At 43.2% G+C, this 26,417-nt stretch overlaps 1 protein-coding gene across 3 annotated transcripts in view; it reads left to right on the top strand.

Moving 5' to 3' along the window:
* wdr33 (WD repeat domain 33) overlaps positions 1–26,417 on the top strand; it is a 39,791-nt gene that overhangs the window by 10,291 nt on the left and 3,083 nt on the right. For 2 of the 3 annotated variants that reach the window (XM_084139935.1, XM_084139934.1), the window contains exons 5-20: positions 1,241–1,336; positions 1,569–1,720; positions 6,372–6,469; positions 11,554–11,680; positions 12,124–12,278; positions 12,620–12,698; positions 13,018–13,128; positions 16,261–16,355; positions 17,579–17,665; positions 17,862–18,001; positions 18,157–18,261; positions 19,167–19,958; positions 20,291–20,351; positions 24,036–24,360; positions 25,374–25,466; positions 26,160–26,320. In XM_084139935.1, coding sequence (XP_083996061.1) covers positions 1,241–1,336; positions 1,569–1,720; positions 6,372–6,469; positions 11,554–11,680; positions 12,124–12,278; positions 12,620–12,698; positions 13,018–13,128; positions 16,261–16,355; positions 17,579–17,665; positions 17,862–18,001; positions 18,157–18,261; positions 19,167–19,958; positions 20,291–20,351; positions 24,036–24,360; positions 25,374–25,466; positions 26,160–26,320 — 2,677 coding nt within the window. The remainder of the gene's footprint in view (positions 1–1,240; positions 1,337–1,568; positions 1,721–6,371; positions 6,470–11,553; positions 11,681–12,123; positions 12,279–12,619; positions 12,699–13,017; positions 13,129–16,260; positions 16,356–17,578; positions 17,666–17,861; positions 18,002–18,156; positions 18,262–19,166; positions 19,959–20,290; positions 20,352–24,035; positions 24,361–25,373; positions 25,467–26,159; positions 26,321–26,417) is intronic. The other variant, XM_084139936.1, reaches the window with a different exon arrangement.

Here is a 26,417-nt window from a genome sequence, read left to right as displayed (position 1 = left end):
TTCCCTTTATTTTTTAAAGCCGTGTATTTAAAGTCTTGCCAACTTGGATCTATTTGCTTGCTCAAAAGGTAGAACAGTTGAACTGTTATGAATACACCCTCCTGTTCGTCTCCAACTGTTTGAACAACACAGCCTGTTCACTTTGTTTAGATGTTGAAATCAAGTGGCCAAGCTACCTGGAGAAGAAGATGCTTATTTCTCAGAATGTGAACGAGTTGCTAATCCCGTATACAAATGCATTTTTTTATGCTCATTGTACATTTGTAAAACACAGACTATACAGCTAGCATAAGTCTGTGGCTATAATGCTGCTAGTGATACGTGGTGCCAAATGCGACAAACTGAGCATTCATTTTCCTCAATCATGTTAATTCTTGATACTCCCGTCTTAGTAGGGACTGCTCTGTTCTAAATGTTGGGAGTTGAGACATAAAAAGGGTATCGTTACAAAGGTTACGTTCTCTATTACATGTTGGGACATACCTTAAATGCAAATAGCAAGTTGAAACTGCTTGTTGTCAGAGAGGAAGAAGTGATTTTCCGTCTCTTTTTTTTGTGAGTGGCAGGGGGAGGGGCTTAGTGTCTGTGTGTGAGTGGTAAGGTGCACAGAAGGAGCGATGGAAACCAGACCAAAAAGACAAAGACTTATACCTTGATTCTTGCGATACAGGCATTTGGAACATCATGCTAAAACATACATTCAAATTAATCAAATTAATTTGATATATCACCCAGCCCTACTTACAATTATTTCAGAAGAACAGGAGGGCAAGTTTTACCATAGCACGGACCGTGGCGATACGTTGTCACATGAGAATGATTAGAATATGGCAAATATTAGTCAATTCTTGCATTCTAGGGGGGGGGGGTGTCATTACATCCAACTGTTTTTATCGACAACAGTTACATGGAAATGCACCGTAGCAGCCAATTGTTGCATCTATTTTCTATGCAAACTTTTTAATGTTGCCAAAAAATCGACAATACTTTGGACAAGTTTATGGAAACATAGCTCATGCCCTTAATTGGTCAATCTAGTACATGGGACGAGCCAAAACCCACACACTCGGTCCACCAGGAATTGAGTTTTCTGCAGAATATAAACCGGCACTTCAGAAGGTCATTACTAAGTTCAGTCTCACTTATCTATTTTTGTTCCATTTTTCATTACCCCTTTAATTTATCCAACTGTTCCTCCCTTTCTCTCCTCGTCTCCTCCATCCCTCTCCCTCGTTCATAGTGGACTCCTGAGGGGAGGCGACTTGTCACAGGAGCCTCCAGTGGGGAGTTCACCTTGTGGAACGGACTTACCTTCAACTTTGAGACCATCTTACAGGTAAAAATTGAATCCACCCTCCTACAACACTTTACAATGAACTTAAAAATTCAGAGATGTTTTTTTGTTGTTGAAAGGTGTATTCAGCCGGCGGAGCCAAAGGTTATGGTTAGGCATGGGGTTGGAACCACAAGAAATGCGGCGGTTGTATATCCACTGTCTTCTAGCCCCTGTGTTTTTGGTCCTGGTGCTTTCTCTGACGCTACGTCTGTCTCTCCTCTACTCCCCTCAGGCCCATGACAGCCCCGTGCGGGCCATGACCTGGTCTCACAACGACATGTGGATGCTGACGGCCGACCACGGCGGCTACGTCAAGTACTGGCAGTCCAACATGAACAACGTCAAGATGTTCCAGGCTCACAAGGAGGCGATTAGAGAGGCCAGGTCTATACACAATCTACCATTTTCTGTAGTTAACCCCAGCCTATTACTGTTGTTATTGCTGTTTCCCCTGAAAATGATTGATAAATGTACGTCTGTGCTGTCGCAACACTGCACTGATCTTTTTTATATTTCTCTTCTTATTGCCTGTGGCTCATGATGAGTTGTGTATCTTGATTTTTTCTATACATAACTACTATGTACAGAAAAGGTTGATTTTCACGGTCTTGTTAAATAAAGTGTTGATCTATATCTATACTCAAAAGGTATTGACGCACGTTAAGACTACTGGTTTGCATAGATGAGCCCAGAGGGACAGAGTTATACCGAATAAAGTGGAGAGGTTGCACCTGATGTTGGGACAGGGAGGTTTGAATGTGGCGCACTTCCACAAGGGGGCAGTATTATCCCTCTTATGGACCTTTGGGGAAGGCGTCTCACACACACATAAGGTCACTCCATCCACACACTTTGCCACGGTCCCGTGGTTGGTTTGAAGTTTTTTGAGATGTAGGCAAACGCATGTCTACAATTCCCACCTTTTGGATCCACCAATATTGCCACCCCCATGTTGTCCGCCGTTGAATCTATCCCAGTGACAAAACCCACATCCACAAGTGACCCCATAGCTTCTTGAATAAAGATAATTTCTGTTGAACACACAACCAAATTGCCTCTGGGGTTAGAGTAGTTGGCCATCACCCTTCACTTTGAATTTCCACGCAACCCACAAGGTCGCTTTGACCACCCACCTTCCCATCACCCCAATTTCCCTGGTATATTGAAAGTTAAAGATGCACTATGCAGAAATCGCTCCACCATTGCCTCGTTGCTAAAGATTCTAATAGTTTGCTTAATTTCAGTTTGTGACAAAACAAGCAAGTATAGTGTAGAGAATCATTGTACCATCTAAACCGCTGTGAAATATTGCATTTTCAGCTGTTTGAAGCTTGTGTACAAAACCGAAAGTAAAAGATGCAAAAACTAAACTTAAGAACGGGAAGCATAGAAATGGCACACGTTGAACAAATCTACCGCTTCTTAGACTTGCTTTCAATGAGTGACAGATCTATAACACACTTTTCTATGTGCATTTGGTTGGGTCGCCCAAAAAGTTACATATTGCAGCTTTAATATCTAAATTGAATGGGGCAGTGGAGTTAGAGATTTATTTAATAAAAGGTTGCCATTGTGTATATTTCTACCTTTGGTGGTGGTTGCCTTCATGGAGCTTTACGAAAATATTCAATAAAGATCATGAATAGGGTTTTATGCTGGGTTTACCTCGTGACCTGTAACATAACTTAAAGCTTCACTCTTGAATACATAACTTCTCAATGCCACAACTTATTTTCTTTGACTGTTAATGTTTGAGGGGCACTTTTACTGTCTTGTTGTTAATATTTAACGTGCATTGAATCTCCAGGACCAATTGAAAATGAAGCATCTTAGGGCTGTGGCGTAGCCCTGGGAAAATTATGACAGGAGGAAAAGGGCACTGACATCATACAAGCATTGATGGCTGTGCTCCAAAACTGAAGATTGCAATTAGGGAACTAGTCAAGAAGTTCCTCAGGTGTCTCTTGTGTCAGGTGTAGGCTGTCTTTGCTGTTGGTATGAGTCACGTTTGGGCCTAGTACGTTAGTTCATCACTACATTACAACTGTTGCGTCAACTACAGACAGAAACATATTATCTGATTGACTAACAGGAATGCACTACCTCATGATGCTGTAAAAAAAATAATATAAGTTTGTCTGTTTTCAGACATAGGCCTAAGCTCTGCAAATCTGGAAATGATATAGTGCCGCTGCCTATCATTTCCATCATTTTGTAAAGTGTATATTGCTTGATCTATAAAACAGATCACCTTTGACATATCTCAACAGAAGTCCACTTTTGGTCAAATACTACGGCTCTGTAATCTCACCCTAGACAGCCCAGTTACATTTTCCCCTAGCTTCTACTTCTTTGTGTGCACAAATTGGATTAGTTAATGCATTATGGCCAACGTTTCACAAGGTCTAGTGGAGGGCAAGGCTGAGCTTTCGCCATATTGGCTTCACCTTTCTGATCACCTCAGTCTGTAAACACTGAAGGGAATAGGAATAGCAATGGGACTGGCCAAGAGTTGTTGAAGATTATGAATGGCTTGCAGATATTGTGCATGTTAAGAAAGGCAGGTTTAGATTTAGTTTTTAGCTGGCTTGCTTACTGTTGCTTTAGTGTAAGGCCAAGACAAATGCAGTTATTGTAGGTATTGGTAATTTGAGTATAGATGGTAATGCTTGTGTAAACTGAGAAAGATGAATTTAACTTGGGTTTACGTCTAGTGTGAAGATTGCTTTTGGGTTACAGTTTAGACCTGATTGTGTCTTTAAAAATAAATAAATGGTTATACAGGTGTACACTACATGACCAAAAGTATGTGGACACATGCTTGTCGAACGTCTCATTCCAAAATCAGGGGCATTAATATGGAATTGGCCCCCCCTTTGCTGCTATAACAGCCTCCCCTCTTCTGGGAAGGCTTTCCACTAGATTTTGGAACATTGCTGCGGGTACTTGCTTCCATTCAGCCACAAGAGCATTAGTGAGGTCGGACACTGATGTCGGACGATTAGGCCTGGCTCGCAGTCGGCATTCCAATTAATCCCAAAGGTGTTCGATGGGGTTGAGGTCAGGGCTCTGTGCAGGCCAGTCAAGTTCTTCCACACCGATCTCGACAAACAATTTCTGTATGGACCTTGCTTTGTGCACGAGGGCATTGTCATGCTGAAACAGGAAAGGGCCTTCCCAAAACTGTTGCCACAAAGTTTGTGGCAACAGTTGTCTAGAATGTAATTGTATACTGTAGTGTTAAGATTTCCCTTCACTGGAACTAAGGAGCCTAGGCCAAACCATGAAAAACAGCCCCAGACCATTATTCCTCCACCAAACTTTACAGTTGGCACTTTGCGTTGGGGCAGGTAGCGTTCTCCTGGCATCTGCCAAACCCAGATTTGTCCGTCGACTGCCAGATGGTGAAGTGTGAATCATCACTCCAGAGAAGGCGTTTCCACTGCTCCGGAGTCCAATGGCGGCAAGCTTTACACCACTCCAGCCGACGCTTGGCATTGCACATGGTGTTCTTAGGCTTGTGTACGGCTGCTCGGCCATGGAAACCCATTTCATGAAGTTCCCGATGAACAGTTATTGTGCTGACGTTGGTTCCAGAGGCAGTTTGGAACTCGGTAGTGAGTGTTGCAAACGAGGACAGACTATTTTTACGCGCTTCAGCGCTCGGCTTTCCCGTTCTGTGAGCTTGTGTGGCCTACCGCTTCGCAGCTGATCTGTTGTTGCAAATCAATCCCAGAACAACAGCAAAGGACCTTGTGAAGATGCTGGAGGAAACAGATACAAAAGTATTTGTATCCACAGTAAAACGAGTCCTATATCGACATAACCTGAAAGGCTGCTCGGCAAGGAAGAAGCCACTGCTCCAAAACCGCCATAGAAAAGCCAGACTACTGTTTGCAACTGCACATGGGGACAAAGATCGTACTTTTTGGAGAAATGTCCTCTTTTCTGATGAAACAAAAATAGAACTGTTTGGCCATAATGAACATCGTTATGTTTGGAGGGAAAAAGGAGGTTGCTTGCAAGCCGAAGAACACCATTCCAACCGTGAAGCACAGGGGTGGCAGCATCATGCTGTGGGGGTGCTTTGCTACAGGAGGGACTGGTGCACTTCACAAAATAGATGGCATCATGAGGAAGGAAAATGATGTGGATATATTGAAGCAACTCAAGACGTCAGTCAGGAAGTTAAAGCTTGGTCGCAAATGGGTCTTCCAAATGGACTGACCCCAAGCATACTTCCAATGTCGTGGCAAAATGGCTTAAGGACAACAAAGTAAAGGTATTGGAGTGGCCATCACAAAGCCCTGACCTCAATCCTATAGACAATTTGTGGGCAGAACTGAAAAGGCGTGTGCGAGCAAGGAGACCTACAAACCTCCTTGAAAATGTATGCACTCACTAACTGTAAGTCGCTTTGGATAAGAGCGTCTGCTAAATGACTTAAATGTAAATGTTGCTCCCAGACATTCCCACTTCACAATAACAGCACTTACAGTTAACCGGGGCAGCCCTAGCAGGTCAGAAATGTGACGAACTGACTTGTTGGAAAGGTGGCATCCAATGACGGTGCCACGTTGAATGTCACTGAGCTCTTCAATGTTTGTCTATGGAGATTGCATGGCGGTGTGCTCGATTTTATGCACCTGTCAGCAACGGGTGTGGCTGAAATAGCTGAATCCGCTAATTTGAAGGGGTGTCCACATACTTTTGTATATATAATGTAGGTGTAGTTACGTTTTGGGTAGATACGTTCTAGTGTAATGACTCAACGTGTTAGTTGTGGGGCAAGACTGTTTGTTGAATGAGATAGTATTTGTCTTGAGTTTCCGTCACTGTTCAGGTCAAGTTTTGTGAATTTTGTTAAATGCCAAAACACAGCTAGAGGGTGAGGTTGCTGTTGTGCCCAGGAAATGCCCCCTAAGTGGTTGTACTGTACTAAGTTGTACTAGGATTTGACCCTGTTGTAAACCCTGGGAGCCCAACTGTGTCTTCCTGCATTGTTGATTGTCTTCCTGCCTCACTCTGTCTTCAGTTTCTCACCTACGGATAATAAATTTGCCACTTGCTCTGACGACGGAACCGTACGCATCTGGGACTTTCTACGCTGTCACGAGGAGAGAATTCTCAGAGGTATGTTTTCTGTTGAATACACATACAGCTGTACCTAATTGATACACCTCACTGACCACTGACTCACCCCCGAAAACATGTTCCTTTACTGTACCCATAAGTCTGAACCATCCATGAACACAAACCTTTGTGAATGAATAGGTAGGCCTATCCCAACACCAACTAGGCACGTTGCACGAGCATTTAATTGCATCAATTGTATTTTATATAATATAGCTATAAAGGCTAAAGCTAGTTCAGTTTCCAAACATACATGTCGTACATAATGTATTTACATTGTGAGGTTGGTTAGTAAGAGTTATTCTTCCTATAGCTTTTGAATTAGTGATTAGACTTAGGCTCTGCAGTACAAAAGCATTGATGTTCAGCATGCTATCATTAGCATATTTATTTATTTCATGTTTATTATTTTTGATACACCATAATTATGGCGTTCGATAAACCATAGCTAGGTTTTTGAAGCTGCAGTTACAGTTCACACCACTATCTGCAGTAATGAACAGCTGCTTCTTTTCATCTAGCTAGCTAGAAGTGTTTAGTGTTAGGGCAATAATGCTTATGTTGGGCGGTCATCTCCTTTAATATCAGAATTACAAAATGATTCACTTTTAAATTAAAAGGGAATTTAGTATTTTGCACCTTAATGTTAGATGGTTTCTTAATGTTTTCCTTAACATTCCTTTATGTTTGATGGTTCTTCCCCTGAAAGTAGTCTATGGGCCAGGAGAAACTGTAATCCATGGTTTGTTTCTTTTTTTTTAACAGCTACCACTAACTTGAGCTAACTTTTGCCACCGTTAGCTAAAAATCAATGGGAGGAATGGGGCATGCCTGACTCATTAAAAATGTAATGGCCAAATAGCTCAATCATTTGGTTTGACGTTACTTAAAGGTGATTTTTTGTTGTTGCCGGGAACCACATGCGATCACTCCCAGTAGATTTTTAGATAACGATAGCTAAAGTTAGCTGAAGTTTAGTGGCTGTTTAAAGAAACCGTGGATTACATTTTGTACTGGCCCATCGACTACTTTCATGGGGAGGAACCATCTTACATTAAGTTGTGAAATACTGAACTTCCCCTTTTAATGTTTCTTTCAACATCATTACATGCACTAATACAGTACATTCGGAAAGTATTCAGACCCCTTGACTTTTTCCACATTTTGTTACGTTACAGCCTTATTCTAAAATGTATGAAATATTTATTTTTCATCAATCTACACACAATACCCCATAATGACAAAGCGAAAACAGGTTTTTAGAAATGTTTGCAAATGTATTAAAAATAAACAAACACTACCGTTCAAAAGTTTGGTGGTCACTTAGAAATGTCCTTGTTTTTGAAAGAGAAGCATTTTTTTTGTCCATTAAAATAACATCAAAAAGATCAGAAATACATTGTAGACATTGTTAATGTTGTAAATGGCTATTGTAGCTGGAAACGGCTGATTTTTTTATGGAATATCTACATTTATGCTATATAAGGTCCCACAGTTGACAGTGCATGTCAGGTCATAAACCAAGCCATGAGGTCGCAGGAATTGTCCATAGAGCTCCGACAGGATTGTGTCGAGGCACAGATCTGGGGAAGGATAGCAAAAAATGTCTGCAGCATTGAAGGTCCCCAAGAACACAGTGGCCTCCATCATTCTTAAATGGAAGAAGTTTGGAACCACCAACTTCCTAGAGCTGGCTGCCCGGCCAAACTGAGCAATTGGGGGAGAAGGGCCTTGGTCAGGGAGGTGACCAAAAACCCGATGGTCACTCTGACAGAGCTCCAGAGTTCCTCTGTGGAGATGGGAGAACTTTCCAGAAGGACAACCATCTCTCCAGCACTCTAACAATCAGGCCTTTATGGTAGAGGGGCCAGACGGACGCCACTCCTCAGTAAAAGGCACATGACAGCCCGCTTGGAGTTTGCCAAAAGAAACCTAAAGGACTCTGACTATGAGAAACAAGATTCTCTGGTTTGATGAAACCAAGATTGAGCTCTTTGGCCTGAATGCCAAGCATCATGTCTGGAGGAAACCTGGCTCCATCCCTACGGTGAAGCATGGTGGTGGCAGCATTATGCTGTGGGGAGGTTTTTCAGCGGCAGGGACTGGGAGACTAGTCAGGATCGAGGGAAAGAGGACCGGAGCAAAGTACAGAGATCCTTGATAAAAACCTTCTCCAGATCGCTTAGGACCTCAGACTGGGGAGAAGGTTCACCTTCCAACAGAGCCCGGACTTGAACCCGATCGAACATCTCCGGAGACACCTGAATATAGCTGTGCAGCGAGGCTCCCCATCCAACCTGACAGAGCTTGAGGGGATCTGCAGAGAAGAATGGGAGAAACTTCCCAAATACAGGTGTGCCAAGCTTGTAGCGTCATGTCCAAGAAGACTCAAGGCTGTAATTGCTGCCAAAGGTTCTTCAACAAAGTTCTGAGTAAAGGGTCTGAATGCTTATGTAAATGTCATATTTCAGTTTTTTTATTTTTTATAAATATGCAAACATTTCTAAACACCTGAGTTTGCTTTGTCATTATGGGGTATTGTGTGTAGATTGAGGGGAATAAAAAAATATATATATTTTAGAATAAGGCTGTAATGTAACTGTGGAAGAAGTCAAGGGGTCTGAATACTTTCCGAATGCACTGTAGGTTGAGCAGGATTATTAGTGATGGTATACTATATTCACAGGAACTGGTTTCAGTGCCCCATACTCTTGTATATTAGTGCATCATAAGAGTACACGGTTTGGTGTGTTCTTTTCTGTAGTGTGTCTGTCTTATGTCAGGATCTTGATGGTTCAGCATGATTCACAGTCACGTCAAGACATCAAGTCTTTGTTGCATAAACACCCTAGTCAGGAAAAAAACATTCCTCCTTGATTACATGCTTTGGTTTCTTTTAATAGTTGCTGGGAAGGGATAGCCTGGTTGCCAGTCTCTGTTCAGCTATTACATTCCACTCCTTGTAATTTGTCTTTGGCACATGACACGGAGTACAAGGGGTGGAATGTTAGACTGGTACCCAGACTTTTGAAGGGATTGGGGGTAATTCATTGTAGTGCATGTTTGCATCCTTGTGCAAATTGTAATAAAATGCTTCCAGCCAAGTATGAATAAAGCAAACATCTTGTTAGTTAATATTATGCTAATATTTTCACAGTTGCAGTCTGACAATTTGTATACGTTAACTATTCACAGGCCATGCAGAAAGTTTAGGCCTAATCTGCAATTGGCTTAATTCACAGATTCTGTACCGTGTGTGCAAGTTTACTTGTCGTCTGACTTCGGTTAAGGCCCTTAGGCTTGCTTTTTGCCTTGCAATAAACAAAATAATTTTTACTGTTCTCATTGAAGAATAATGCATAAATGATCTCTTAGCCTACTTGAAAGCAGTTTGTCTTGCTTCTGTTTTTTGTTGCCTTTCAATAAACTAAACTTTACTGTGCTCATTGAAGAATAAATGCAGAATTGTACTTTTCCTTGAAACCAGTTTGCCTTTTCTTGTTCCTCTAGTAGACACCCTGATATTTTGAATATAAGCTAGTGCATTACCGTTGGTTGACAACAGTTGTTTTGATTTGTGCTATTGAGAAGCCGTATGTGAAGTAAAACTAGAGCTGTGCACGCTATACTCAAAGATTTTGTGCAAATCTTCCATTGATTAGTCTGTGTTGCCTTGAGTGAATTGACTTTAATTGATCTATTTCACTACTCCCTTAGTTTTGTTTCCACTATAAGAAATGGATTGGTGATGCAGCTATCAATTCACCCATTTGTCAAATGTTCTTATACAATTAATGTGCTTTTACAGCAGAGATGCCTTGCTGCACTTCTAGGTAAAAATGTATATAGTACTATATCGTCAAAAGGCAAAATACAGCAGATTTTAACTGAACTGAATGTGTTGTCTGGTGTAGTAAGCGGACCACAAAGCATTTCATGTGTTAAGTGAGCTGGAGTTGATTCAAACATTAACAGTTATGAAGGACTGAGCACACTATTTTCAATGTAACTTGTCTTGCATTTGTATCGTTTTGAGTTAATTTGAGCAGGTTTTTAAAAGCTATCAAACTAAGCTAATTGGAATGTGTCAAGCCGGGATTATCTAAGATGTATCTTAGACTGTGAGGATGCTGAATCGCAGGGTATTCAATCTAGTGTATGTGGCCAATTATTCACTTATTTACACACACACACAAGCACTGTCAATCTGCACCCATTAAAGCCAGACAAAGTGAATGATGTCCTCTCTCACCCGCTCCCCATGTTCTGTTTTACATGGAAGTACATTATCACAAGCATATGTCTACCTGTGCACATACCCTTGAAATGGAACCCCTGTGTGTGCTTTCATGTAAATATTTAGGCTGAACGGGTTACACACAAGAATGCACTGCTTACAATCACTTGACTTAAACTGTCATAAATCCCCACATATTTGTTTGTAGAACGTTAAACTGCACTTGGTGATGTGAGGTAAAACAAAGGCAACGTTTATTTGGTGTCATGTAGTGCTTATGTAGACCTGAAGAAGGGCTTACTTACTACTTGTAGACTCAAAAGGTACAATTGTTGTGAGTGCCTAACACCCAGAGGAATTGGCTTAGTTTTTAAATTAGTAATTTGTCCCAAATTGTGACAAGGTCAATCAGTCATGTTATCACCAATGGCTTATACAGTCATCTATCTCCTATCACACATGTACACATTGTTAAACCTTGTTGGTGTCTCAATTATGTTTGGTCACCTTTTGTCCTCTTATTTTTTGTCTATTATTCTCACACACACTTTGTAATCTACCGGTATGTGTAATTACTTTGGATTTTGTCTGCTACCACATCTACTATTTTAATAATAATTAATGCGCATTGGTACAAGTATATTGCCCAAGTTTTATGTTTACTTACCCAACAGTGAGTGAAGGTGGGATTGAGTGACTCCCCTACACACACACATGCTGTATCTTTGTCATACACCCGTAGATCGCACCACCTCTTACATGCACGTACAAGTGAACTATTGTATGTTTGTCCTGTCTTTTTGCCTCGAACACACCTACAGATACTAAAGGTGATCTTCCTCCACAGGTCACGGAGCTGACGTGAAGTGTGTGGACTGGCACCCCACTAAAGGCTTGGTGGTTTCTGGGAGCAAAGATAGCCAGCAGCCAATAAAATTCTGGGATCCCAAGACCGGACAGAGTTTGGCCACACTGTGAGTTTTACCCAAAGGCAGCGGAAGTGGCATAAAGCACCTCATCCCCAAAACCCAGAGCCCCCTGAGAAATGATCTAACAAAATGTGGTACTTCTCGGTAACAATTTGTGCTTTCTTGTTAAAATTATGTTACCATGTAGTTTCTCAGTAGATGACAGATGGTAAGGGAAGCTGTAAAATAGTTCCATCCTTTTTAAAATGCTTGAGGCAACTTGGAGGACAGAAAATAACTTATACCCTTTTTACACTACTGTGCCAAGCTGAACCGTACTGTGCTGGCTCGGATATTCGTCCTTTCCACACGGTTCCGGCAGCAACTGGATGCACAACCATGCCAGCACAGTACAGCTTGGCTCAGCTTGGCTCTGCTTAGTAGTGTGTAAAAGGTATCAGTCCCTTACTGTCTCTCTCTCCCCATCTTTCCCCCTCCCTCTCCGTCAGTCATGCCCATAAGAACACGGTGATGGAGGTGAAGTGGAACCTGAACGGTAACTGGCTGCTGACAGCGTCCCGCGACCACCTGTGTAAACTCTTTGACATCCGCAACCTCAAGGAGGAGCTGCAGGTGTTCCGGGGCCACAAAAAAGAGGCCACAGGTATGCTTTGGCTTGACTTACTTGACTTGGCCTATTCCATTTAGCACTTAGTTCAGCAAATGGCCTCTGCTGTAGCTAGACTGTTAGAATGTTATGATGCCAAATGTTGCTTGGTTTATTTACACTGTGTATGCATGTGCGTGTATGTGGTTGAAGATCATGAGTGTTGCTATTGATTGTTTCTGCTGTGTGCTGCTCTGTCAAGGGTGTGAATACGTTCTCTATCGTTTTTACTGGTGTGCAGGGGAACTCCTTGAGTTGACAGACCACTTTTAATTGTTGTGGTGATCCTGAGTTTGAGACATTAAAATGTGTGTTAACCCTTTGTCTCCTGTCTCCAGCTGTAGCTTGGCACCCTGTCCACGAGGGCCTGTTCGCCAGCGGAGGCTCGGACGGATCCCTCCTCTTCTGGAACGTAGGGTAAGAGTGACAGCTCAACCTTCCAATCGACACACAGGATCTCATTTCCTCTACCAATCACTGGCCAAAGGCTTGATTCCTTTGCCTGACTGTCATTTCAATGAGCAAAGTAAAACATTTATGATAGCAAGCGTTAATCGTGTGTAAGAGGCAATGCTCATAAATGTAGTCTGGATACCTCTGAAAGTGAATAATTCCTACACAAAGCCTATATTCATGACATTATAGTTGTTACAAAGGACTGGGTTCATTACCAATTATGACTGTTTTCATGTCACATCCCGCTCTTAACATGTATTCCTACTGTGCTTTCTGTCAGGGTGGAGAAGGAGGTGGGTGGTATGGAGATGGCACATGAGGGCATGATCTGGAGCCTGGCGTGGCACCCACTCGGGCACATCCTCTGCTCGGGATCCAACGACCACACGAGGTAAGCTAACAAGTTACATACAGTGCAATCGGAAAGTATTCAGACCCCTTGACTTTTTCCACATTTGGTATGCTACAGCCTTATTCTAAAATGGATGAAATACAAAATGTTCCTCAATCTACACACAATACCCCACAATGACAAAGCGAAAACTGTTTTTTATAAATTTTTGCAAATGTATTACATATAATAAACAGATACCTTATTTACATAAGGATTCAGACCCTTTGCTATGAGGCTCGAAATCGAGCTCAGGTGCATCCTGTTTCCATTGATCATCCTTGAGATGTTTCTACAACTTGATTGGAGTCCACCTGTGGTAAATTCAATTGATTGGACATGATTTGCAAAGGCACACACCTGTCTATATAAGGTCCCATAGTTGACAGTGCATGTCAGAGAAAAAACCAAGCCATGATGTAGGATTGTGTCAAGACACAGATCTGGGGAAGGGTACCAAAAAATGTCTGCAGCATTGAAGGTCCCCAAGAACACAGTGGCCTCCATCATTTTAAAATGGAAGAAGTTTGGAACCACGAAGACTCTTCCTAGAGCTGGCCGCCCGGCCAAACTGAGCAATCGGGGGAGAAGGGCCTTGGTCAGTGAGATGACCAAGAACCCGATGGTCACTGACAGAGCTCCAGTTCCTCTGTGGCAATGGGAGAACCTTCCAGAAGGACAACCATCTCTGCAGCACTCCACCAATCAGGCCTTTATGGTAGAGTGGCAAGACAGAAGCCACTCCTCAGCTTGTAGTGTCATACCCAAGAAGACTCTAGGCTGTAATCACTGCCAAAGGTGCTTCAACAAAGTACTGAGTAAAGGGTCTGAATACTTATGTGAAAGTGATATTTTTAAAAATGTGTTTTTGCTTTGTCATTATGGAGTATTGTGTGTAGATTGAGGGGGAAAAAACGGTGTAATTAATTTTAGAATAAGGCTGTAACGTAACAAAATGTGGAAAATGTCAAGGGGTCTGAAAACTTTCCAAATGCACTGTATACAGAAGACATAGAGAATCACAACAAGAGACGTGCAGTAACTCTACACCCATACCAGAATATATAATGAACAAAAATATAAACGCAACATGCAACAATTTTCAAAGATTTTACTGAGTTAGTTCATATAAGGAAATCAGTCAATTGAAATAAATAAATTAGGCCCTAATCTATGGATTTCACATGACTGGGAATACAGATATGCATCTGTTGGTCACAGATACTTTTTTTTTTTTAAAGTACGGGCGTGGATCAGAAATCCAGTCAGAATCTGGTGTAACCATGATTTGCCTCATGAGGTGCGACACATCGCCCTGGCATATAGTTGATCAGGCTGTTGATTGTGGTCTGTGGAACGTTGTCCCACCACTTCAATGGCTGTGCGAAGTTGCTGGATATTAGCGAGAACTGGAAGACACTGTCGTACACGTTGATCCAGAGCATCCCAAACATGCTCAATGGGTGACATGTCTGGTGAGTATGCAAGCCGTGGAAGAACTAGGAAATGTTTAGCTTCTAGGAATTGTGTACAGATCCTTGCATTATGGGGCTGTGCATTATCTTGCTGAAAAATTAGGTGATGCCGGCAAATGAATGGCACAACAATGGGCCTCAGGATCTCGTCACGGTATCTCTGTGCATTCAAATTGCCATTGATAAAATGCAATTGTGTTTGTTGTCTGTAGCTTATGTTTGCCCATACCATAACCCCACCGCCACCACTTTGTTCACAACGTTGACATCCGCAAACCGCTCGCCCACACGATGCCATACACGTCGTCTGCGGTTGTGAGGCTGGTCGAACGTACTGCCAAATTCTCAAATTTCTGGCAACAGCTCCGGTGGACATTCCTGCAGTCAGCAGGTCAATTGCACGCTCCCTCAAAACGTGACCTTTTATTGTCCCCAGCACAAGGTGCACCTGTCTAATGATCATGCTGTTTAATCCGTTTGTTGATATGCCACACCTGTCAGGTGGATGGATTATCTTTGCTAAGGAGAAATGCTCACTAACAGATGTAAACATTTGAACACAACATTTTAGAGAAAAAATGTTTTTGTGCGTATGGAACAATTCTGGGATTTTTTATTTCAGCTCATGAAACATGGGACCAACACTTATGTTGCGTTTATATTTTTGTTCAGTGTAGACAGGGAAGCAAGACTAAGGGTGAAGATAGGGGTGTAACGGAATCCGGTTTAAATGTTTAAGGTATGAGCACATCGGTCCGTGGGACTCTAAACCAATCCAAATGTAGCATGTATCAGTCAGAAAACCAATTAAAACTTTACGAACCACTGGTTCACTAACATTTTTTACTCGCATAACTTTCTTTTTACCTTCCGAAAATTCTTCTAATATTTTCTGACTGAACTGGGGCGTCCTCTCCTATGTGTAACTGTGTATGACAGTAATTGATCTACAAGTCATCTTGCATGCCGAGCCACCCCAATACCTGTCATTAGCCTTTTGTAACATTTCTACGCACGGTGCACAGCTTCCCGCGCTGTCCACAAGAGGTAGGCCTTAATGCTGAATGGAAAACTAATGTCTAAATGCAACAAATGTTAGTGCATCGAATTGCACCGAATCATTTTCAACTAAAACGTATCTTTCCTGTATCGTGTCAGAGCCAACATGGCTCTTGAATTGTCTTGAAAAGGGAAGATGCACACCCCTGTTGATAGACCTTCCTCCCGTATTTCTATTGTCCCATGGTTTGCTAATGACTGTTGGTAGGTTTTGGGTTTGACGTCCTCGTTGGCCGTATACTGAATGTGTCGCGAGGGTGGCAGATAGCCGAGGCTTAGAGCGTGGGGGCCATTAACCGAAAGGTCTCTAGTTCGAATCCACGAGCCAACCAGGTGAAAAATCTTTCTGTGCCCTTGAGCAAGTCACTTAATCCTAATTGCTCCAGGGTCGCCGTTGATAATGGCAGACCCTGCCCATGACCCCACTCTCAAAGGGTGTCTCAGGGGAGTCCTATTTCCAACTGTATAAACCGTTGGAAATAGGACAAACATTAAGCACCCACATTATTATTAATTATTATTATTTCGGTTGTGTCTGTTCCGATGTGCTTTGAAGTGTTCCCTGCATGATTTCTATCCCCATTCATCCCTTTCTCAGTAAATTCTGGACGAGGAATCGGCCAGGAGACAAGATGAGGGACAGATACAATCTGAATTTGTTACCTGGGATGTCAGAGGATGGAGTGGAATACGGTATGATATGTAGGAATATTGTGTGTGAGGTGTAAGTATGTACGCTGTGTGTGTTTTTGAATTTGTCTGTGTATAGGGCTCCACAGTGGAGGTGTCATAATACCCAGAAAACCTAGCGGTCAAACAGGGAAATGGTTCCAATTGTTTTTCCACAATTCATTTTTCCTGTAGGGAATTTTAGAAACACTTAAAATAACAAGAACCTATATCGCCAGGCACTCCTTTTTGGAATAAGCCCACCTTATCTCCAGTGTTTAATGACCAGACCTTTAAGTCTTGGCTCCAAAGTGGCATCATGAATTTTGAACGTGTACTATGATGGATCTCTACTGTCATTAAATCAATTACAAGAAAGATTTGGATTATCCAAGGCCGATTTCTTTAAGTTCTTACAACTCAGAAATCTTATTTAATCGCTTCAACAGAATCTGGATGAACCAAAGGCATCTAGCATAGAAACAATACTGAAAGAAGCTGCTACACCAAAGAAGTTGATTGCCAAGATATCAAGGGTTGATTGAAACTCTACCTGATTGTTCAGAACCTAATAAGGGGAAAATGGGAAACTGAGAGGAACCATTGGTCACAGATATGTGAAAATGCTCATACCTGCTACTACAACCTAAGACATAAACTACTGCAATTTTAAGATAATTCATAGGACATTGCATGCACTCCTGCCAGAATGCATGTAATGCACCCAGAAATGTAATCTCTGTTGGAGATGCAAAAAGCACAAAGGAACTATATTGCATGGTCTTGTGATAGACGGACACCATTTTGGGATAATGTACAGGTTGTGCTATAATTTCATTGTGTCTAGGAATTTATATCCATCCATCTCCATGATTATGTCTGTTGGGAAATGTAAATATTGGTGAACAATATCAGAGAAAGTTTTGTAATCTAGGTCTAATTGCTGCAAATAAAATGTATAGCCATCAGTTGAAAAGCCTTATATTCACCCTCAATAACAAACTGGAGGACTGAACTATCTACTTAAACAAAAGTTAAACAAAAAAACAGAAATATTTGACAGAATTTGGAAAACATATGTTGATCACCTTAAAGAAGGTTTTGTATAGTGGGCGTTTTGTTTTTGTGTTTGTGAGGTCCTGTAGAAGAAAGAAAAAAAGTTTGAATTGCAGCCAGACATGTTTGTCTGGTCAAGGTTACATGGTGTCACCATTTGACTTGTGTTTCTGGGTCTGTTTGTTTTCCAGATGATATGGAGCCAAACAGCCTGGCTGCCATTCCTGGCATGGGGATCCCCGATCAGCTCAAAGCTGCCATGGAACAAGAGGCAAACGGTGAGGACACACACGTTCGCACTTCTCAAACAAATCTTATCTAAGTCACAGAGAGGGGTTACGTTTTAGTTTTGTAGTTGAATTAGCTCTAACAATGTTGCAGCAATTGGCTGTGACTTCCACGGTCTATGCAGTTCCAGTAAGGTTGGAGTGGTAGATTGGTGGACTATGGGTAACGTAGTTTGATTTTCTCAAGATAAAGAGACTGCACCTGAGGAGGAGATGAGCATCCCAGGTCTGGATTGGGGGATTGAGGAGATTTTACAGAAAGACCAGAAGAAAGTGCCACAGAAGAAGGTCCCCTATGCCAAACCCATCCCTGCCCAATTCCAACAGGTAACTTAGTCTTGATTCAGTTTTGTTTACATTAATGTTGACATCAAGAAAAAGAAGCAAGACATGGGTCTGTTGTGAGTAAATTAGTATTTGCTCTGTGACATCTGTCACTCTTTCTCCCTTCCTTTGTCTCCTCCCCCCTTTCCTTCCTTCAGGCCTGGGCAGATAATAAGGTACCTCTCGTGCCACCGGGAGGAGAGAAGAAAGAAAGGATGGATGAGAAGAAAATGGATGGGAAGACCAACCCGATGATGCTAGAGGTGAGAGGTCAGAAGCAAAGTGCCCGCTTTGAAACAAAGAAATGCGTGACGAAAGTGTCAGTGACAAAAATGTGTAACATGAAAGAGCGATTGCAAGAGAAATACATTTTAGGTCAATGGTCAACAAACCTAGCCCTGCAGTGCAGCTACAGTTGTTTGTTTCAGCTTAAAATAATAATATATCTACATTTGGGCCTTACCTTGAGTTGTGTCTGAAGGCCCATGGTGACAGAATCCACAATAATCTATTATTTACTTCAGGCTAGCATCGTCAGATTTCATGAATGGATACAGCCGAACCGATGTTAGCAAAGCTGCACTGTAAGCCGAAACTCCCTCAAAAACACTTCAAACTGAGTTCGGTAGTTAGAGGTAGCAGGGAGGTTTTTTACGTGCATACTGCTGAATTAATCGCTGGAATTTGGTTACTCCGAACTAGAGCGAAGTCCTCACATAGCCACAGAACAGAGCATCTGTATGCGTCTTCCAGTGATGACGTCGTCCCCCTGGAGCAGGCTCTTAGACCGGTATTGCTTTCCAGATGTGATCAAAACTGACCGGTAAACATAGGAAAAGCATAAAAAAATTAGAATTGTATTGCAAAAATAACAACATTCTCGTGGGGAAGAAAACATGGACAGGTTCTTGCGAGTTTCGACGCTACCAAACTTAGTTTGAGGACGTTCCAGCTTGGCTGTTTCCATTCATGAAATCTGACGAAAATAATAGATTGTTAGAAGTAAATAATAGATTATTATGGATTATTTCACCATGGGCCTTAAGACACAACTGAAGGGAAGTGTAATTTTACCCAAATATAGATTTAGCGTGAACTATCCCTTTAAATGATATGCTGAATCAGGTGTCTTATTGCTGGGATGGAACATATCTTATTTTCCCCCTAGCAAATGAAGATGGACCGTATGAATCAGATGGACGGGAACATGCCTCCCCCAGGAGGCCCACAAGGACCCATGCCACCTTTCCCTGGCCAGGGAGGACCCATGCCCCCACCTCCACAGGGCTTCCCCCAGTCCATGCCCCCTCAGCAGATGCCCCACAACATGGGGCCCCCCATGGGCCCTGGCGTCATGCAGGCTCCGTTCATGCGCCCGGGCCAGATGGGTCCCCCTCCAGGGTCCCAGCACCACCAGGGGCCTCCTCAGGGCATGATGGGTCCCCCGGACCTCCACGGGCCCCAGGGCATGCAGAGGCACCCCGGCCCCCACAGAAACATGGGCCCCCAGGGGCCTCATGGCATGCCTCCTGGACCCAGAGGGATGCAGGGGCCCCCCGGAAACATGCAGGGCCCCCCACCGGGAGGAATGATGGGGCCCCCTCCTCGAGGCCAGGGGCCTCCGCCTCAGGGGGGCATGATTCCCCCTCAGGGGAATATGATGGGCCCACAGGGACCCATCCAGGGCGGAGTGGGGATGGGGCCTCCCATGCAGAACCCTCCCAGGACACACGGCAACATGCCAGGCATGGGGGGCATGCACGGGATGGGCAACATGCAGGGGCCACCTCCGGGTGGGATGCACGGGCCCCCACCGGGTAACATGCAAGGACCACCCGGCAACATGCAGGGCCCCCCTGGAAACATGCAAGGGCCCCCCGGTAACATGCAAGGACCCCCAGGCAATATGCAGGGCCCACCAAGCAACATGCAGGGGCCTCCGTCCTACATGCAGCACCAGGTGAGATTGTCAAACTAGCTGTAAAACAAAATAAATGTGTTGAAAATATGAAGGTAGGCTCATTTCATAAGAATGTGGCAAGAGCTTTGGTTGAATCTAAAGAGGTAAATGTTCATCTGGGTTGGGTAGTTCAGTGGCGGTAATTGTAGCAAAATTGTATTGTTGGTTAGCCAACTTGCTACCTACATTGAGTTCAAATTCAATACTTAAGCAGTAGGGCTGTTTGTGTGCAACATGAGATGATGCAAAATGGTTCAATTCAATGCTTGTTGAAACGCCCCTTTGTGTTGTTTACAAAAAGTCTCAAATCCTAAAAACAACATTTCTCACAGGTGGGCCAAAACACTGGCCCCATGATGCATGCGATGGGACAGCAAGGACCCAATGGCAAAGGTAGGAGAACACAAATTCTCATAAGTAAGATCAAATCTAAGTTTATTGGTCGCTTACACAGATTTGCAGATGTTATCGCAGTTGCAGCGAAATGCTTGTGTTTCTATCTCCAACAGTGCAGTAATACCTAGCAATAAACTATATGCACATAATCAACAAAATAAAAATCTGAAATTAAGCAATATCAGAACGAGCAATGTCCGAGACCTGAATATAAATACACTACATGGCCAAAAGTATTTGGTCAACCCTTCAAATTAAAGGTTTCGGTTATTTCATCCACACCCGTTGCTGACAGGTTTATAAAATCGAGCACACAGCCATGCAATATCCATAGGCAAACATTGGCAGTAGAATGGCCTTACTGAAGAGCTCAGTGACATTCAACGTGGCAGCGTCATAGGATGCCACCTTTCCAACAAGTCAGTTTGTCAAATTTCTGCCCTGCTAGAGCTGCCCCGGTCAACTGTAAGTGCTGTTATTGTGAAGTGGAAATGTCTTGGAGCAACAGCGGCTCAGCCGTGAAGTGGTAGGTCACACAAGCTCACAGAACGGGTACTCCGAGTGCTGAAGCGCGTAGCGCGTAAATATCGTCTCTCCTTGGTTGCAACACTCACTACCGAGTTCCAAACTGCCTCTGGAAGCAACATCAGCACAAGAACTGTTCTTCGGGAGCTTCATGAAATGGGTTTCCATGGCCGAGCAGCCGCACACAAGCCTAAGATCACGATGCGCAATGCCAAGCGTCAGCTGGAGTGATGTAAAGTTTGCTGCCATTGTACTCTGGAGCAGTGGAAATGTGTGTGAAGAATCAGTGATGAATCACGCTTCACCATCTGGCAGTCCAACGGACGAATCTGGTAATAAAGCTGATTGTGATGAAACTGTCGCTATAATAAAACTGGCTCTCATGAGGACCGCCACAGGAATGGAAGACCTAGAGTTAACTCTGCTGCAGAGGATAAGTTAATTAGAGTCACCAGCCTCAGAAATTGCAGCCAAAAGAAATGTATCACAGAGTTCAAGTAACAGACACATCTCAACATCAACTGTTCAGAGGATACTGTGTGAATTGCTGCAAAGAAACCACTACTAAAGGACACCAATAATAAGAAGAGACCTGCTTGGGCCAAGAAACACGAGCAATGGACATTAGACCGGTGGAAATGTGTCCTATTGTCTGGAGTCCAAATTGGAGATTTTTGGTTCCAACTGCCGTGTCTTTGTGAGATGCGGTGTGGGTGAGCGGATGATATCCGGAATGTAGTTCCCACCGTAAAGCATCGAGGAGGAGGTGTTATGGTGTGGGGGCGCTTTGCTGGTGACACTCTGTGATTTATTTAGAATTCAAGGCACACTTAACCAGCATGGCTACCACAGCATTCTGCAGCAATACGCCATCCCATCTGGTTTGGGCTTAGTGGGACTATCATTTGTTTTTCAACAGGACAATGACCCAACACACCTCCAGGCTGTGTAAGGGGTATTTTTTTCCAAGAAGGAGAGTGATGGCGTGCTGCATCAGATGACCTGGCCTCCACAATCCCCCGACCTCAACCAAATTGAGATGGTTTGGGATGAGACAGACCGCAGAGTGAAGGAAAAGAAGCCAACAAGTGCTCAGCATATGTGGGAACTCCTTCAAGACTGTTGGAAAAGCATTCCAGGTGAAGCTGGTTGAGAGAATGCCAAGAGTGTGCAAAGCTGTCATCAAGGCAAAGGGTGGCTATTTGAAGAATCTCAAATATAAAATATATTTTGATTTGTTTAACACTTTTTTGGTTACTACATGATTCAATGTGTTGTTTCATAGTTTTGATGTCTTCACTATTATTCTACAATGTAGAAAATAGTAAAAATTAAGAAAAACCCTTGAATGAGTAGGTGTGTCCAAACTTTTGACTGGTACTGTACGTACGTACATACAGTGCATTCGGAAAGTATTCAGACCCCTTCCCTTTTTCCACATTTTTTTACATTACAGCCTTATTCTAAAATTGATTAAATTAATGTATTTCCTCATCAATCTACACACAATACCCCATAATGACAAAGCAAAAACAGGTTTTTAGAAATGTTTGCAAATTCATAAAAAAAAAAAAGTATAGAGATCCTTGATGAAAACCTGCTTCAGAGCGCTCAGGACCTCAGACTGGGGCAGAGGTTGACCTTCCAACAGGACAACAACCCTAAGCACACAGCCAAGACAAAGTAGGAGTGGCTTCGGGACAAGTCTCTGAATGTCCTTGAGTGGCCCAGCCAGAGCCCGGACTTGAACCCGATCAAAGATCTCTGGAGAGACCTGAACATAGCTGTGCAGCGACGCTCACCATCCAACCTGACAGAGCTTGAGAGAAGAATGGAAGAAACTCCCCAAATATAGTTGTGCCAAGCTTGTAGTGTCATGCCAAAGAAGACTTGAGGCTGTAATCGCTGCCAAAGGTGCTTCAATAAGTACTGAGTTAAAGGGTCTGAATACTTACAGTGCATTCAGAAAGTATTCAGACGTTCCCTTTTTCCACATTTTGTTACGTTACAACCTTATTCTAAAATGTATAGAAAATATTTTAAAAACTCAGCAATTTACCCATAATGACAATGCGAAAAAAGGTTGTTAGAAATTTTAGCAAATGTAAATATAAAAAACAGAAATACCTTTATTTACAAGTATTCAGACCATTTGCTATGAGACTAAATTGAGCTCAGGTGCATCCTGTTTCCATTGATCATCCTTGAGATGTTTATACAACTTGATTGGAGTCCACCTGTGGTAAATTCAATTGATAGGCCATGATTTGGAAAGGCACACACCTGTCTATACAAGGTCCCACAATTGACAGTGCATGTTAGAGCAAAAACCAAGCCATGAAGTCGAATGAAATGTCTGTAGAGCTCAGAGACAGCATTTTGTCGAGGCACAGATTTGGGGAAGGGTACCAAAATTAACATTACATTTTCTGCCAACCGCTCTGGTGGACATTCCTGCAGTCAGCATACCAATTGCATGATCCCTCAAAACGTGAGTCATCTGTGGCATTGTGTTGTGTGACACAACTGTTGCATTTTGTTGTGACAAAACTGTTGTATTTTAGAGTGGCCTTTTGTTGTCCCCAGCACAAGGTGCACCTGTTTTAATGATCATGCTGTTTAATTAGTTCTTGATACGCCACACCTGTCAAAGGAGAAATGCTCACTAACCGGGATGTAAACAAATTGGTACACAACATTTGAGAGAAATAAGCTTTTTGTGCGTATGGAACATTTCTGGGATCTTTTTGTCAGCTCATAAAACATGGGACCAACACTTTACATTTACATGCGTTTCTATTTTTGTTCAGTGTATATACATATAATGGTGTGGAAAGACAGTATATGAATAGAAACGGTGTGTACAGCAGTAGTTATATAGGATGAGCCATGACTAGAATACAGTATATACATATAAAGTGGGTAAAGCAGTATGTAAACATAATAAACATTACTAAAGTGTCCAGGGAAGATAACTTTTCAAACACATACTGTAGTACGGAATACAGTTGATACCTACTGGCATAAACACTTGGGGCCGGTTTCCCAGACACAGATTAAGCCTAGTCCTGGGCTAAAAAGCATTCTCAATGGCGATTCTCAATTGAAAGTGCTTTTATGTTTTGTCTGACTGTTTTCTCTCTGAATTCTCCCAAGGAGATACCCGAGGGCCTCCCAATCACCACATGGGTCCTCCACCTGGGGGACAGGGCGGCCCTGGGGGCCCTGACCAGGGCTCTGGTTCTTACTGGGGAGACTCTCAGCAGGGGCGCCGATCCTCCGACTTCAATGAAGGTGGCCAGGACTTCCACGGACGGGGAGAGGAGAGCTGGAGGAGAGGGTCCAGCCAGGACTACCAGGGAGGCCACAGAGGAGGAGGGGGAGGGCAAGGGGGAGGAGGGGGGAATGGGGGAAACTGGGGCTCTTCTGAGGAAAGATTCCCCCGCGATGGGGGAGAGTTCCGAGGCCGAAGGGATGACCGGTGAGCTTACCTTGCTTTTCGGTTGTGACCTTTAACCTCACGTCTGTCTTTACTTATGTCCGTGCCGCCAACTCTACCGGCTCTCTAACCTGCATCTTTGTACTTGAAATCTCACCTAAGCTCTCATACAGTGTTTACCTGTACCTCTACACCTTAAACCATACAGTGTTTACCTGTACCTCTACACCTTAAACCATACAGTGTTTACCTGTACCTCTACACCTTAAACCATACAGTGTTTACCTGTACCTCTACACCTTAAACCATACAGTGTTTACCTGTACCTCTACACCTTAAACCATACAGTGTTTACCTGTACCTCTACACCTTAAACCATACAGTGTTTACCTGTACCTCTACACCTTAAACCATACAGTGTTTACCTGTACCTCTACACCTTAAACCATACAGTGTTTACCTGTACCTCTACACCTTAAACCATACAGTGTTTACCTGTACCTCTACACCTTAAACCATACAGTGTTTACCTGTACCTCTACACCTTAAACCATACAGTGTTTACCTGTACCTCTACACCTTAAACCATAGTGTTTACCTGTACCTCTACACCTTAAACCATACAGTGTTTACCTGTACCTCTACACCTTAAACCATACAGTGTTTACCTGTACCTCTACACCTTAAACCATACAGTGTTTACCTGTACCTCTACACCTTAAACCATACAGTGTTTACCTGTACCTCTACACCTTAAACCATACAGTGTTTACCTGTACCTCTACACCTTAAACCATACAGTGTTTACCTGTACCTCTACACCTTAAACCATACAGTGTTTACCTGTACCTCTACACCTTAAACCATACAGTGTTTACCTGTACCGCTACACCTTTAATCTCACCTACTTTTTCATCATTCTCATCTTAACCGCAACCTTCGTCTTTCAAACCTACCTTTGCTCTGACCCTTAACTTACTATATTAGTGGCTCTATGGGTTGCTTCCGTCTCGGTTTGCTCAAACTCTGGGCTTATATGCGTGTGTGCATGTCAGGTTTGGTGGTTATGGGGGTCCAGGAGAGGAGTTTGACCAGAGGCAGAGAGACCGACTGCCTCCACCGAGGCATGGCCAGGACTCAGACGACACGTGGGTCTAACTATTAACTTGCCTACTAACTCACTGACTAAATGTCCTACTATCTCGCCGACTAACGTTCCTACCAACTCGCCACCTAGCTTTTCTACTAACTCACAAACTGTCCTAACTGGCAACCTAGCCTTCCTACAAACCCATCTACTAACCCGCAGACCAACTTTCCTACTAACTACATACTGAAAAAAAAAGACACTGTAAAAACTAGAACACAGACATTATGCATACCAAGGCCAGGATTCAATCCAAGTCACGTTATAGAGCAGCGCATTATAACAGACTTTAAAAGGACATTTATGCTTGAGCCGACATGTGCATAGTTCACCCTGAATGCGATCTCCGCGAACGTCTGGGAAAATGAATTTAGAAGGTGCATTGTCGGCTGTCTAGTGCACTGCTCTTTAACGCACCTTGGCTTGCCCAAGTTATCTTCATAGTGGATGTTTCCTCTAACAGCAGCTGAGGTTGTGTTTTGTATCATGTATTTTGACTAGCAGTTGCAGTATCACGCATCACACTGCTGAGTGTAAGCACAATCATATGTGATTTGTTTTATAGCCTTTACTTAGTGTCCTAAGGTGTGAACCTCTCTTTTTTTAAATAAAGGGTCTAGCATGGACAGTGGGACATGGATGTTTCAACTGGCCTGCTGTATCTCCACTTAAACGGTGTCCCTTTTCTGTGCAGGTACAGAGGGGTTGGACAGGGTCGCCCTGGGGGGAGGGGGTTCCCTGATGAGTTTGGTGGGCAGGAGGAGAACTTTGACGCCTCAAATGAGATGGCCGGAGGTTGGGACAACGGAGGGAGGGGGAGACCCCCCCGAGGAGGGGGCCCACCCAGAGGAGGAGGTGAGACCAGCTGAGTTTGTTGTCCGTCCTTCTTTTATGATCTGTCTCTGTCCTTATCTAGTTCTCTCTCTACCTCTTTCTCGTCTGTCTGTATCTG

The sequence above is a fragment of the Coregonus lavaretus genome, assembly GCF_964263955.1.
Source record: "Coregonus lavaretus genome assembly, chromosome: 23".
Classification (NCBI taxonomy): domain Eukaryota; kingdom Metazoa; phylum Chordata; class Actinopteri; order Salmoniformes; family Salmonidae; genus Coregonus; species Coregonus lavaretus.
Note: the sequence above shows the minus strand (reverse complement) of the source record. Positions and strands in the feature narration are given on the sequence as shown.